General features: G+C 49.2%; 2 protein-coding genes across 2 annotated transcripts in view; both read left to right on the top strand.

The window, feature by feature from the left end:
• The window catches only part of LOC132388369 (NACHT, LRR and PYD domains-containing protein 3-like), a 33061-nt gene extending 21083 nt beyond the window's left edge, over positions 1–11978 (top strand). Inside the window, exons 2-3 of the mRNA XM_059960706.1 lie at positions 7100–7186; positions 11804–11978. Coding sequence (XP_059816689.1) covers positions 7100–7186; positions 11804–11978 — 262 coding nt within the window. The remainder of the gene's footprint in view (positions 1–7099; positions 7187–11803) is intronic.
• Positions 11979–12140: 162 nt separating this feature from the next.
• LOC132388370 (NACHT, LRR and PYD domains-containing protein 12-like) lies at positions 12141–13019 on the top strand. Its single transcript, XM_059960707.1, has 3 exons — positions 12141–12300; positions 12600–12767; positions 12932–13019. The coding sequence occupies exons 1-3, from the start codon at positions 12254–12256 to the stop codon at positions 13017–13019; spliced, it is 303 nt and encodes a 100-aa protein (XP_059816690.1). The 5' UTR covers positions 12141–12253.
• Positions 13020–15684: the final 2665 nt, after the last annotated feature.

The following is a 15684-nucleotide window of genomic DNA, read 5'->3' on the forward strand; positions in this document are numbered from 1 at the left end:
CCCATCCCCCTTCCCGCTGTGGGATCTCTCTTCCCCATGCCCCTTCCTCCTGTGGGATCTCTCTTCCCCATCCCCTTTCCTCCTGTGGGCTCTCTCTTCCCCATGCCCCTTCCTCCTGTGGGATCTCTCTTCCCCATCCCCCTTCCCCCTATGGGATCTCTCTTCCCCATCCCCTTTCCTCCTGTAGGATCTCTCGTCCCTGTCCCCCTTCCTCCTGGGCGATCTCTCTTCCCAGCCCCCCTTCCTCCGGTGGGTACCCTCTTCACCGTCCCCCTTCCTCCTGTGCGAACTCTCTTCCCCGTCACCCTTCCTCCCATGGGATCTCTCTTCCCCGTACCCCTTCCTTCCGTGGGATCTCTCTTCCCTATCCCGCTTCCACCTGTGGGATCATTCGTCCCCGTTCCTCCACCTTCGCTGGGATTTCTTTCCAAACATCCCCCTTCCTCCTTTGTGATCTCTTCCACATCCCCGTTCCTCCTGTGGGATCTATCTTCACCATCGCCATTCAACCTGTGGGATCTCTCTTCCCTATCACCCTTCCTCCTGTGGGAACTCTCTTCCACATACCCCATCATCCTGCAGGACCTCTCTTCCCCATCCTTCCATTGCCTCTGGGGTTTCTCTCCCCAATCCCCCATCCTCCTGTGGTTTATCTCATCCACAGTCACTTTCTTCCGGGGGCATCTCTCTCTCCCATCCGCCTTTCTCCTGTGTGAACTCTCTACCCCATCACCCTTCCACCTGTGGGATCTCGATTCCCCATCCATTTTCCTCCTGTGGGATCTCTCCCCATTTTCCTCCTGTGGGATGTCTTTTCCCTAATGCCTTTACTCCTGTGAGATCTCTCTTACACGTCAGTCTTCCTGCTGTGGGGTATCTCTAACCCATCCCGAATCCGCCATGGGGATATCTTCCCCAGCCTCCTTCCTCCTGTTGGATCTCTCTTCCACAACTCCCTTCCTCCTCTGGGATCTCTCTTGCCCATCCCCCTTCCTCCTCTGTGATCTCTCTTCCACATCCCATTTCCTCCTGTGGGATCTCACTTCCCCATCCCCAGTCCTCCTTTGGGATCTTCCTTCCAAGTCCTCCTTCCTCCTAAGGGATCTCTCTTCTCTATCACCCTTCCTCCTGTGGGAACTCTCTTCCCCAATCCCCCGTCCTCCTGTGGTTTATCTCATCCACATCCACTTTCCTCCGGGTGCATCACTCTCTCCCATCCGCCTTTCTCCTGTGTGAACTCTCTACCCCATCCCCCTTCCACCTGTGGGATCTCGATTCCCCCTCCCTTTTCCTCCTGTGGGATCTCTCTTTCCCATCCCCCTTCCTCCTGTGGGATCTCCCCTCCCCGTCCCCCTTCCTCCTGTGGGATCTCTCCTCCCCGTCCCCCTTCCTCCTGTGGGATCTCCCCTCCCCGTCCCCCTTCCTCCTGTGGGATCTCTCTTACACGTCAGTCTTCCTGCTGTGGGATACCTCTCACCCATCCCCAGTCCTCCTGTGGGATCTTCCTTCTAAGTCCTCCTTCCTCCTAAGGGATCTCTCTTCCCTATCGCCTTTCATCCTGTAGGATCACTCTTCCCTGTCCCACTTCCACCACTGGGATCTCTCTTCCCCGTCACCTTCCTCCTGTGGGACCTATCTTCCCTGTCCCCCTTCCTCCTGTGGGAAATCTATTCACCGTACTCCTTCCTCCTGTGGGATCTCTCTTCCCCATCCCCCTTCCTCCTGTAGGATCTCTCGTCCCTAACCTCCTTCCTCCTGTGGGATCTCTAACCCAGCCCACTTCCACCTGTAGGATCTCTCTTCCCCACCCCCTTTCAACCTGTGGGATTTCTCTACCCCATTCCCATTCTTCCTGTGGGATCTCTCGTCCCTATCCCCCTTCCTCCAGTGGGTTTCTCGTCCCCATCTCTCCTCCTTCTCTGGGATTGCTCTCCCCCATCCCACTTTCCTCCTGTGGAATCTCTAACGCAGACCACATCCTCCTGTAGGATCTCTCTTCCCCATCCCCCTTCCTCCTAATGGGAACTCTCTTCCCCATATCTCCAGCTTCTCTGGGGTTTCTCTCCCAAATCCCGCATCCTCCAGTGGTTTATCTCATCCCCATCCACTTTCCTCCGGGGGCATCTCTCTCTCACATCCCCCTTTCTCCTGTGGGATCACTTCCCCAGCCAGCTTCTTCCTGTGGGATCTCTCTTACACGTCAGTCTTCCTGTTGTGGGATATCTCTTCCCCATCCCGAATCCTCCATGGGGATCTCTTCCGCAGCCCCCTTCCTCCTGTTGGATATCTCTGCCACATCTCCCTTCCTTATCTGGGATATATCTTCCTCATCCCCCATCCTCCTCTGGGATCTCTCTTCCCCGTCACCTTCCTCTTGTGCGATCTCACTTCCCCGTCCCCGTTCCTCCTGTGGGAACTCTCCTCACCGTCCCCATTCCTCCTGTACATATCTCTTCCCCATTCCCCTTCCTTCCGGTGGGATCTCTCTTCTCCTTCCGACATCTTCCTGTGGGATCTCTCTTCCCTATTCGTCATCTTCCTATGGGATCACTGTTCCGCATACCCCTTCCTCCTGTCAGATCAATCGTCCCCATTCTCCTTACAACTGTGGGAATTCTCCTCCACACCATTTTTCTTCCTAGGGATATATCTTCCCCAACCCCCTAACATCGTGTGGGATCTCCATTCCCTATCTGCTTCCTCCAGTGCGCTCCCTTCTCCCCATCAACTTCCTCCTGTGGCATCTCTCTTCCACATCCTCCTGTGGGATCTGTCTTCACCATCGCCATTCCTCCTCTGGGATTTCTCTCCCCATCCCTCTTCCTCCTGAGGATTCTCTGATCTAGATCCCCATTCCCCTTCTTCCTGTTGGACGTCTTACCCAGCCCGCTTCCTCCTGTGGGATCTCTACCCCATCCCGCTTCCTCAGTGGGATCTCTCTTCCCCATCCTCCTTCCTCCTATAGGATCTCTCGTCCCTATCCTCCTTCCTCCTGTGGGATCTCTACCCCATCCCACTTCCTCCTGTGGTATCTCTCTTCCCCATCCCCCTTCCTCCTGTAGGATATCTCGTCCCCATCCCTCCTCCTTCTCTGGGATTTCTCTCCCCCATCCCCCTTCCTCCTGTGGATTCACTGATCTAGATCCCCATCCACTTTCCTCCTGTGGGATCTCTAACCCAGCCAACTTCCACCTGTGGGATCTCTCTTCCCTATGCCCTTTCCTCCTGTGGGATCTCTAACCCAGCTCCCTTCTTCCTGTGGGATCTCTCTTCCCCATCCCCCTTCCTCCTGTGAGATCTCTCGTCCCCATCCCTCCTCCTTCTCTGGGATTTCTCTCCCCCATCCCACTTCCTCCTGTGGATTCACTGATCTAGATCCCCATCCACTTTCCTCCTGTGGAATTTCTAACCCAGCCCTCTTCCTCCTGTGGGATCTCTCTTCCCCATCCCCATTCCTCCTGTGGGAACTCTCTTCCCCATACCCATTCATCCTGCAGGAACTCTCTTCCCCATACCTCCACCTTACCTGGGGATTCTTTCCAAAATCCCCCATCCTCCTGCGGTTTATCTCATGCCCATCCACTTTCCTCCGGGGGCATCTCTCTCTCACATCCCCCTTTCTCCTGTGGGATCTCTCTCCCCCATTCCCGTTCCTCCTGAGAGTTCTCTGATCTAGATCCCCGTCCCACTTTCTCCTGTGGGATACTTCCCCAGCCAGCTTGCTCCTGTGGGATCTCTCTTACACGTCAGTCTTCCTGCTGTGGGATGTCTCTTCCCCATCCCGAATCCGCCATGGGGATCTCTTCCCCAGCCCCCTTACTGCTGTTGGATCTCTCTTCCGCATCTCCCTTCCTTATCTGGGATATATCTTCCTCATCCCCCATCCTCCTCTGGGATCTCTTTCGCCCAACCCCCTTACTCCTCTGTGATCTCTTTTCCGCATCCCATTTCCTCCTGTGGGATGTCTCTTCCCCATCCCCATTCCTCCTGTCGGATGTCTCTTCCCCGTCACCTTCCTCCTGTCGGATCTCTCTTCCCTTTCCCCCTTCCTCCTGTGCGATCTCTCTTCCCCGTCCCCCTTCCTCCTGTGGGAACTCTCTTCACTGTCCCCCTTCCTCCTGTACATCTCTCTTCCCCATTCCCCTTCCTTCTGGTGGGATCTCTCCTCCATCCCACTTCTTCCTGTGGGATCTCTCTTCCCTATTCTTCATCCTCCTATGGGATCACTGTTCCGCATCCCCCTTCCTCCTGTTGGATCAGTCTTCCCCATTCTCCTTCCAACTGTGGGAAATCTCCTCCTCACCATTTTTCTTCCTAGGGATATATCTTCCCCAACCCCCAAACATCGTGTGGGATCTCCATTCCCTATCCGCTTCCTCCTGTGCGCTCCCTTCTCCCCATCAACTACCTGCTGTGGGATCTCTCTTGCTCATCCCCCATCCTCCTCTGTGTTCTCTCTTCCCCATCCCGCTTCCTCCTGTGGGATCTCTCATCCCCGTCAGTCTTCGAACAGTGGGATATCTTTTCCAAGTCTCCCTTCCTGCTGAGGGATCTCTCTTCCCTATCGCCTTTCCTCATGTGGGAGATCTCTTCCTCATCCCCTTTCAGATCTCTAATCTGTACACCCTTCCTCCTGTGTGATCTCTTCTCCATTCCCTTTCATCCTGTGGGTCAATACCCCATCACGCTTCCTCCTGTGGGAACACTCTTCCCTATCCTCCTTAATCTTGTAGGTCCTCTCTTCCCCATCCCTCCCCCTTCTCTGGGATTTCTCTCCCCAATCTCCCATCCTCCTGTGCTTTATATCTTCCCCATCCCCTTTCCCCAGGTGGTATCTCTCTCTCCCATCTCCATTCCTCCTGGGGGATCATTCTTCCATATCCCCCTTCCTCCTTTGGGATCTCTACCCAATCACCCTTTCTCCTGTGGGATCTCTCTTCCCCGTCCCCCATCCTCCTGTGGGATCTCTCTTCCCCATCCCCCTTCCTCCTGTGGGATCTCTCTTCCCCGTCCCCCTTCCTCCCGTGGGATCATTCGTCCCCGTTCCTTCACCTTCTCTGGGATTTCTTTCCAACCATCCCCCTTCCTCCTGTGGATTATCTGCTCTAGATCCCCATCCCCCTTCCTATTGTGGGATCTCTTCCCCATCCCCCTTCCTACTGCGTGATCTCTTCCACATCCACCTTCCTCTTGTGGGATCTCTCTTCCACATCCTCCCATTGGATCTCTCTTCCCCTTCCCCTTTCCTCCTGCGGGATGTCTACCCCATCCCGCTTCCTCTGTGGGTTTCAACTACCCCATCCCCCTTCCTCCTGTAGGATCATTCATCCCCGTTCCTCCTCCTTCTTTGTGATTTCTTTCCAAACAACCCCCTTACTCCTGTGGATTCTCTGATCTAGATCCCCATCCCCAATCGTTCTGGGGATCTGATCCCCGCCCCCTTCCTCCTGCGGGATCTCTCTTCCCTATCTCCCTTTTCCTCCTGTGGGATCTCTCTTCCCTATCGCCCTTTCTCCTGTGGGAGCTCTCCCCCATCCCCATCCCTCCTGTGGATTATCTGATCTAGATCCCCGACCCCCTTTCTCCTGTGGGATATGTCTTCACCATCCCCCTTCCTACTGTGTGATCCCTCTTACACATCAGTATTCTTACTGTGGGATATATCTACCCCATCCCCAATCCTCCTAGGGGAACTTTCTTCCAAGTCCTCCTTCCTCCTGTGGGATCTCTTCCCCATTTCCCTTCCTTATCTGGGATCTCTCTTGCCCATCCCCCTTCCTTCTCTGGGATCTTTCTTCCCAATCCCACTTCCTCCTGTGGGATCTATCTTCCCCATCCCATTACCTCCTGTGGGACCTCTCTTCACCATCCCACTTCCTCCTGTGGCAGATTTCCAATTCCAATTCCCCATTCCTCCTGAGGGATCTCTCTTCCCTACCACCTTTCTTCCTGTGGGATCCCACTTCCCCGTCCCCCTTCATCCTGTGGGATCACTGAACAAGATCCCCATCACCCTTTCTCCTGTGGGATCACTTCCCCAGGCCCCTTCTTCCTGTGGGATCACACTTCTCCATCCCCCTTCCTCCTGTGGGATCTCGCTTCTCCGTCACCCTTCCTTCTGTGGGATCTCTCTTCCCCATCCCCCTTAAATCTGCGGGATCCCACATCCTTGTCCCCCTTCCTCCTGCGGGAACACTTTTCCCCATCCCCGTTCCTCCTGTGGATTCTCTGATCTAGATCCCTGACTCCCTTCCTACTGTGGCATCTCTCTTACACATCAGTCTACCTACTGTGGGATATCACTTCCCCATCCCCAATCCTCCTGGGAGATCTCTTCCCTAGCCCCCTTCCTCCTGTGGGATCTCTCTTCCCCATCTCCCTTCCTTATCTGGGATATCTCTTCCTCATCTCCCATCCTCATCTGGGATCCCCATCCCATTTCCTCCTGTGGGATCTCTCTTCCACGTCCCCCTTCCTCCTGTGGGATCTTTCTTCCAAAACTCCTTACACCTGAGGGATCTCTCTTCCCTATCGCCTTTCCTCCCGTGGGATCCCTCTTCCCCGTCCCTCCTGTGGGATCTCTCTTCCCCGTCAGCCTTCCTCCCGTGGGATCTCTCTTCCATATCCACCATCCTTCTCTGGGATCGCTCTTCCCCATCCCCCTTCCACCTGTGGGATCTCATTTCCCCATCCCCCTTCCTCCTGTGGGATCTCTCTTCCCCATCACCCTTAATCCTGTGGGGTCTCTCTTCCCCATCCCCCTTCCTCCTGTGGGATCTCTCTTCCCCATCCCTTTAGCTCGGGTGGGTCTATTTCACTGTGTCCCATTGACATTTCTGCATTTCGGTGAGGAACACTTTTCTCTCCATCGGGCTAAGGGACAGAATGTGTGGGGTTTACTGAGTCACACCGACAGACTTAATTACTGACATTCTGCGAATACCCTGGATCTGGGCAGTGAGGGACTTTGACAGTGATGAGAACTCCGATCAGTGATCTACTGAAGGGTTTAATGTTTCTTTAAATACCCGAGTAAGCATATTCCCTCAGACCCACGTTTTGAATCACTTTGTTCATGAATCTGTCTGTTTGTGTTTAGACTTGGGCAGAATGAACTGGGAGATTCAGGAGTGAAGCTGGCGTCTGTGGCTCTGAGAAACCCGGAATGTAAAATACAGAAACTGCGGTAAGTACCAGACTGTGGGAGACAGTCACTGGGTGTCTGACACTGAACATTAATGTGATCAGTCGAAACAAAAAAGACATAGAAAACATACAGGACAATACAGGCCCTTCGGCCCACAACGCTGTGCTGAACATGTTTCTACCTTAGCATTACCTCAGTTTTACCCATAGCCTTCTATATTTCTAAGCTCCATGTAGCCATGCTGGTGTTTAAAGATCCGATCACTTCCATCTCCAACACCACCGCCAGCAGCCCATTCCACGCACTCACCACTCTCTGTGTAAAAAAACTTACCCCTGACCTCTCCTCTGTACCTACTGCCAAGCACCTTAAAAATACGCCCTGTCATGCTAGCCATTTCAGCCCTGGGAAAAAGCCTCTGACTATCTGCATGATCAATTCCTCTCATTATCTTGTACACCTCTATCAAATCACCTCTCATCCTCCGTCACTCCAAGAGAAAAGTCCGAGTTCACACGACCTATTCTCATCAGGCATGCTCCCCAATCCAGGCAACATCCTTGAAACTCTCCTCTGGTTTCCATGTCCTTCCTATAGTGAGGCGACCAGAATTGAACACAGTACTCCAAGTAGGGTCTGACCAGGGTCCTATATAGCTACAGCATTTAATCATATAACATTACAGCACGGAAACAGGCCATCTTGACCCCTCTAGTCTGTGCCAAACGCTTATTCTCACCTACTCCCACCGACCTGCACTCTGCCCATAACCCTCCATTCCTTTCCTATCCATTTACCTATCCAATTTTACTTTAAATGACAATACCGAATCTGCCTCTACCACTTCTACTAGAAGCTCATTCCACACAGCCACCACTCTCTGAGTAAAGAAATTCCCCCTCGTGTTACCCTTAAACTTTTGCCCCCTAACTCTCATCTCATGTCCTCTTGTTTGAATCTCCCCTACTCTCAATGGGAAAAGCCTATCCACGTCAACTCGATCTATCCCCCTCATAATCTCTCAACACTTAAAAATTACCTCTCGACTCTTCAACTCAATCCCACGACTGATGAAGGCCAATACACCGTACGCCTTCTTAACTACAGAGTCAACCTGCATAGCTGCTTTGAGTGTCCTATGTTCTCGGACCCCAAGATCCCTCTGGTCCTCCATACTGCCAAGTCTTACCATTAATACTATATTTTGCCATCATATTTGACGTAATAAAGTGAACCACTTCACACTTATTTGGGTTGAACTCTATCTGCCACTTCTCAGCCCAGTTTTGCATCCTATCAATGTCCCGTTGTGAACTCTGACAGCCCCCCACACTATCCACTGCACCCCAACCTTTGTGTCATCAACAAATTTACTAACCCATCCCTCCACAAACTCATCCAGGTCATTTATGAAAATCACAAAGAGTAGGGGTCCCAGAACAGATCCCTGAGGCACTGCACTGGTCACCGACCTCCATGCAGATTATGACCCGTCTGCAGCCACTTAGCCTTCTGTGGGCAAGTCAGTTCTGGATCCACAAAGCAATGTCCCCTTGAATCCCATACCTCCTTACCTTCTCAATAAGCTTTGCTTGGGGTACCTTATCAAATGTCTTGCTGAAATCCATATACACTACATCTACTGCTCTACCTTCGTCAATGTTTTTAGTCACATCATCAAAAAAATCATTCAGGCTCGTAAGGCACGACCTGCCTTTGACAAAGCCAAGCTGAATATTGCTAATCATATTTTACCTCTCCAGATGTTCAAAAGTCCTACCTCTCAGGATCTCCTCCGTCAACTTACCAACCACTGAAGTAAGACTCCCTAGCCTATAATTTCCTGAGCTATCCTTACTCCCTTTCATGAATAAGTGAACAACATTCGCAACCCTCCAATCCTCCGGAAACTCTCACGTCCTCATTGATGATGCAAAGATCATTGTCAGAGGCTCAGCAATCCTCTCCCTTGCTTCCAACAGTAGCCTGGGGTACATCTCTTCCAGTCCAGGTGACTTATCCAACATGATGCTTTCCAAAAGCTCCAGCACATCGTCTTTCTTAATATCTACATTCTCAAGCTTTTCAGTCCAGTGCAATTCATCCCTACAATTGCCAAGATCCTTTTCCGTTAGGAATACCGAAGCAAATGGTTTATTAAATAACTCCGCTATTTTCTCCGGTTCCATATGCACTTTTCCATTGCCGTACTTGTTTGGTCCCATTCTCTCACATCTTATCCTCTTGCTCTTCACATACTTGCAGAATGCTTCGGGGTTTTCCTTAATCCTGTCCGCCAAGGCCTTCTCATGGCCCATTCTAGGTCTCCTGATTTCATTCTTAAGCTCCTCCCTGCCAGCCTTATAATCTTCCAGATTCATATCATTACCTCGTTTTTTGATCCTTTCGTAAGCTCTTCTTCTTGACTAGATTTACAACAGCTTTTGTACATCACTGATCTTGTCTCCTACCGTCCTTTCCATGTCTCATTGGAACTTACCTACTCAGAACCCCATACAAATATCCCCTGAACATTTTCTATATTTCTTCGGTACATTTCCCTGAGAACATCTGTTTCCAATTCATGCTTACAAGTTCCAACCTGATAGCTCCATAGTTCACCTTACTCCAATTAAAGGTTTCCCTAACTAACCTGATCCTAGACCTCTTTAAGGGTATGGTAAAAGAGACATATTTGTGATCACTGTCTCCAAAATGCTCTCCCACTGAGAGATCTGACACCTGGCCAGGTTCATTTCAGATCAAGTACAGCCTCCCCTCCTGTAGGCTTATCTACATATTGTGTCAATAAACCTTCCTGAACAGACCTAACAAACTGCACCCCATCTGAACGCTTCACTCCATGGAGATATCAATCAATATTTGGGTAATTAAAATCTCACACCTCAACAACCCTGTTATTATTACTCCTTTCCAGAATCTGTCTTCCTATCTGCTCCTCGATGTCACTGTTACTGTTGGGTGGTCTATACAAAACACCCAGTAGAGTTTTGACCCCTTCCTGTTCCTAACTTCCACAGAGGCTCCATAGTCAACCCCTCCATGACGTCCTCCTTTTCTGTAGCCGTGACTCTATCTCTGATCAACAGTGCCAGGTCTCCACCTCTTTTGCCTCCCTCCCTTTCCTTTCTGAAACAATTAAAGCCTGGCACTTGAAGTAGCCATTCCTGCCTCTGCACCATCCGAGTCTCTGTAATGGCCACCACATCATAGCTACAAGAGCTGATCCACACTCGAAGCTCATCCGTTTTATTCATCATACTCCTTGAATTAAAATAGACACATCTCAAACCATCGGACTGAGTGCCTCCATTCTCTATCACCTGCGTATCCTCCCTTTCACACTGTCTCCAAATTCTCTCTATTTCTGAGTCAACCTCCCTCTCCTCCGTCACATCAATTTTGTTCCCTCCCCCCAGCAATTCTAGTTCAAACTCTCCCCTGTAGCCTTAGCAAATCTTCCTGCCAGGATATTGGTCCCCCGGGATTCAAGTGCAACCCGTCATTTTTGCACAGGTCACACCTGCTCCAAAAGAGGTCCCAATGATCCAGAAATCTGAATCCCTGCCTCCTGCTCCAATCCCTCGGCCACGCGTTTATCCTCCACCTCATCCTAATCTTATTCTCACTGTCACGTGGCACAGGCAGTAATTCCGAGATCACGACCTTTCAGGTCCTGCTTCTCAACTTCCTTCCTAACTCCCTGTAGTCTGTTTTCAACACCTCTTCTCTTTTCCTACCAATGTCACTGGTACCAATATGTACCACAACCTCTGGCTGTTCTCCCTCCCACTGCAGGATATCTTGGACGTGATCAGAAACATCCCAGACCCCGGCACCTATGAGGCAAACTACCATCCGAGTTTCTTTCCTGCGTCCACAGAATCGTGTAACTGACGCCCTAACTATAGTCCCCTATCTCTACTGACATCCTCTTCCTTTCCCTGTCCTCCTGAGCCACAGGGCCAGACTGTGCCAGAGGCACTGACACTGATGCTCCCCAACCCCATAGGCCACCCTCCTCCGGCAGTACTCGAACAGGGGAACTTACTGTCGGGGGGACAGCCACTGGGGTATTCTCTAGTACCTGCTTCTTGCCCTTCCCTCTCCTCACTGTGACCTATATCTTCAGTCTCCCGTGGCCCCGGTGTGACCACCTGCCTGTAACTCCTCTCTGTCACCTCCTCGCTCTCCCTGACCAGACGAAGGTCATCGAGCTGCATCTCCAGTTCCCTAACTCGGTCCCTAAGGAGCTGCAGCTCGACACACCGGGTGCAGATGTTGCCGTCCAGGAGGCTGGGAGTCTCCAGGATCTCCCACATCTGACACCGAGCACAGAAACCCAGCCTCACACACATACTCTCTGTCTGTATTGTAAACAGATAACCTACCTCGCCTCGATCCTTTATCACCGAAGCCCCGTTGAGCCAAAGCCTTCCTACTCTGTCTCCCGCTCCTCTGACGCTCGCTCTGTAAATCTGTCTTCCTTTTAAACTCTTCTCGCTGTTCTCACTGGCCGACTTGCCCAGTCGTGCTGAAGAAAAAAATCAGTAATTCTGTTACTGATAAACACTGGGGATTTGTACCATCTCCTGTCTCTCTGTGTCCTTCACCCTCACTTTCTCTCATCTCCAGGCTGGACAGTGTCGGTCTCACAGATACAGGTGCCGAGGATCTCGCCTCCGCTCTCAGTACAAACCCAGCACTGACGGAGCTAAACCTAAATGAGAATAAACTAGGAAATTCAGGAGTGAAACTGGTGTCTGCGGCTCTGAGGAACGCGGAGTGTAAAATACAGAAACTGTGGTAAATACCAGACTAAGGGAGATTGTGTTTACTGTCACTGGGGTTCTGAATCTGAACATTAATGTGATCAGTAATTGTGTTACTGATAAACACTGGGGATTTGTACCGTCTCCTGTCTCTCTGTGTCCTTCACCCTCACTCTCTCTCATCTCCAGGCTGAGGGGTGTCGGTCTCACAGATTCTGGTGCCGAGGATCTCGTCTCCGCTCTCAGTACAAACTCATCACTGACGGAGCTAAACCTAAATGAGAATAAACTGTGAGATTCAGGAGTGAAACTGATGTCTGCGGCTCTGAGGAACCCGGAGTGTAAAATACAGAAACTGTGGTAAGTATCAGACTGAGGGAGATTGTGTTTACAGTCACTGGGTGTCTGACACTGAACATTAATGTGATCAGTAATTGTGTTACTGATAAACACGGGGGATTTGTACCGTCTCCTGTCTCTCTGTGTCCTTCACCCTCACTCTCTCTCATCTCCAGGCTGAGGGAGATTGTGTTCACAGTCACTGGGTGTCTGACACTGAACATTAATGTGATCAGTAATTGTGTTACTGATAAACACGGGGGATTTGTACCGTCTCCTGTCTCTCTGTGTCCTTCACCCTCACTCTCTCTCATCTCCAGGCTGAACAATGTCGGTCTCACAGATTCTGGTGCCGAGGATCTCGTCTCCGCTCTCAGTACAAACCCATCACTGACGGAGCTGGACCTGAGATTAAACTCGCTGACAGACCGATCTGTCCCCGCTCTCCGCTGCCTCATACTGACCCTCCCGAGACTGGAGCGGATCCGGTGAGTGTCTGTGTTAATGTTAAATGTGATAAAATCTCAGCGGATCCGCGGGTTTTCTGGTGATATTTGTCTGTGAGTGTTGTTGAAACATTAACCCCGGTCCCCTGTTACTGACACTGTTGTGTAATCTGTTTATTTCATCTTTATTCTCACATCTGTTTCAGGCTGGGGGAGAATTGGTTCAGTGAGACCGGTGGGAAGAAACTGAGACCTCTGCGGGGAGTCAGACCCGGTCTGAGAGTGATCGTGTGAACATCCCCACCCGCGGGATGGCGACGTTTGGCCGATTCCCCTGGATGGTATGCAGACCAAGTGATTTGCTTAGCTCCCAATTTATAAACCATCTGTTGAAACAATCCAGACATAAAATTACTGCCTTGATCACTTTGTATCTCCTTAGGTAATCCAAAATAGGTAAAGAATTTTAAAAGAGCCTTTGTCACAGTTTTAGCTTTTTTATTACTAAGTGGTTCTGCCTCTGGAAACCTAGACGAGATACACATGATAGTCCACAAATACTGATAACCAGTTTTTGTCTTTGGTAATGGACCAACACAATCTACAATAACTTTATAAAATGGTTTACCAAATGCTGGAATAGGTTGTAATGGAGCTACTGGTGTAACCTGATTTGATTTATCCACAATTTGACAAGTATGGCACATTTTACAAAACATCGCCACATCTTTTCTTAAACCAGGCCAGTAAAAATGTTTTAATATCTTGTTCACAGTTTTCCTTACCCCTTGATGTTCACCTAAAGGCACACTATGAGCTACAGTCAAAATCTCATTTCGATAAACTTTCGGGACAACTACCTGGTAAACAACATTCCAATACTCACTCACAGGAATTGTAGGCGATCTCCACTTCCTCATCAACACTCCTTTTTCCAAGTAATATCCTACTGGCACCTTCTCAATTTCACTACCTAGTTAAGCTTGTTCCCTTAATTTTATTATCTCAGGGTCTCTATTCTGCTCTGTTAACATCTCCTTCCGAGACAGAGATAAAACTTCAAAGTCAGACTTACTCCAAGAATCTTGTTCAAACAACGAAGATAAGAAAGTCTCTGACACATCCTCAAAACTCGAATCCTGAGTTGAACAGTCCTGAATAACAACCTCATTCTGCGCATCTATCTTTTTAGCCATAGCTCTAGTCACAACACAGGAAGAATCTATGTTAGAATTCAACTCTGGTTCCTCTAACTCCATTGTCAAATGCACTTCAGGAAAAACTTGTCCACCTGCCAAGTCATTACATAACAATAAACAAATACCCTTCACAGGTAAGCTATGCTGTAATCCTACTTCAACAAATCCTGTAACTAACCCTGATTTTAAATTTACTTTATGTAAATATACAGGCATAAAATCACTCCCAACACCTCCTATGTAATTTACCTCACCAGTATCAGACTCTTCATTAAACTTCAACACACGGTCTAACATCGGTGATTGAGAAGCTCTAGTATCCCTAAGGACTTTTATTGGCACCAGAGTAGATCCTTCTTTCAAGGGTCCTTCTTCAGTTATAAAATGATCATATCCCTTTTTAACTTGGTCAGACTCTAACAAAGCCTCATTTGTGTTTATCAAACCCTGTAACTTTACAGGTGATTCCTTCAGGAACTGCTTCCTTCTCTTTCTCTTTCTCCTTCTCTTTCTTTTTCAATCTGAAACAGTTAGCTATTACATGGCCAGGCTTCTTACAATAGTTGCAAATAAGACTAAACTGTCTTTCCTTCACAGGTTTTCCTTCCTCCTTACCTGTGTCATTAACTTCTGATTTAATTTCTGATTTACCTTGAGTCTCCATGTTATTTTTCCTCTTAAAATTTCTACTCTGAGGAAATTTATTCTTATGGATTAAAACATACTCATCAGCTAATCTAGCACAATCCTGCAATTTATCAGTATCCCTCTCATTTAAGTAGGTCCTTACTTCACCAGGAATGCTTCTTTTAAATTCCTCTATTAAAATCAGCTCTCTCAATGTATCATAGTCCCCATTTACATTTTTAGAAGAAACCCATCTCTCAAAACATACAGCTTTATCATAGGCAAATTCCACATAAGTCTTTTCCACAGACTTTTTCAAACTTCTGAATCTTTCCCTATAAGCTTCTGGGACTAATTTGTATGCGTTTAAAATATGCATTTTCACAATATTATAATCAAGTGCTTGCACAGCAGTTAAAGCTTTGTAAACTTGTTGTGTTTTGCCTTTAGTTACACTCTGTAACAATACTGACCATTTACCTTTTGGCCACTCTGACATCTGAGCAATAGTTTCAAAATGTTGAAAATATCTTTCCACTTCTGTTTCACTAAATTGAAACAAAATTTCAATTGAAAATGGTGACTAGGGAGGGAGTGACAGAAGGATTCAGAATCATCAAAGGGAGGGAGTGAAACTTTGACTGAAAATGTCTCCAGGGAGAGAGTGATGACCTGAGTGACATTGGGCGCCAGGGAGGGGTCGATGGACGGAATTAAACTACAACTTGTCACTGTTGTTAAAATGGTCACCGGGGAAGGAGTCACGCACGGTGTCCAGGTAGCCGACAGGGCGGGAGTGATTCACAGACACAAGAGTGAGAGTGACAGGCCGAGTTAAAAGTGTCAACAGGGTGTGTATGACTTACTGATTGAAAAAATATCACAAAGCAGGGTGTTATGTGCTGTTTCAAATAGGATTCTGGATTAAAGCCAAAATATGCAATTATCACCAGGAAGAGAGTGACGCGTGCACTGAAAATGGTCACCAGGCAAGGAGGGATGCACTGAGAGTAAATGGACTCCAGGAAAGGAGTCAGAGAGATTGGCGGCCGATCTGAAATAGCCCCTGAGAACTTGGTTACAATGGCCGACAGGGAGAGAGTGATGGACAGACTTCAAATGGCCAACAGGAG

The sequence above is a fragment of the Hypanus sabinus genome, unplaced genomic scaffold (genome assembly GCF_030144855.1).
Source record: "Hypanus sabinus isolate sHypSab1 unplaced genomic scaffold, sHypSab1.hap1 scaffold_306, whole genome shotgun sequence".
In the NCBI taxonomy this organism is placed as follows: Eukaryota; Metazoa; Chordata; class Chondrichthyes; order Myliobatiformes; family Dasyatidae; genus Hypanus; species Hypanus sabinus.

Bases quoted from the DNA above. Each gene is read 5' to 3' on its own strand.
- LOC132388370 (XM_059960707.1), top strand. From the start codon at position 12,254: ATGTCTGCGGCTCTGAGGAACCCGGAGTGTAAAATACAGAAACTGTG. The intron at 12,301-12,599 runs GTAAGTATCAGA...TCTCATCTCCAG, and splicing joins TGTAAAATACAGAAACTGTG to GCTGAACAATGTCGGTCTCA. The intron at 12,768-12,931 runs GTGAGTGTCTGT...CATCTGTTTCAG, and splicing joins CCGAGACTGGAGCGGATCCG to GCTGGGGGAGAATTGGTTCA.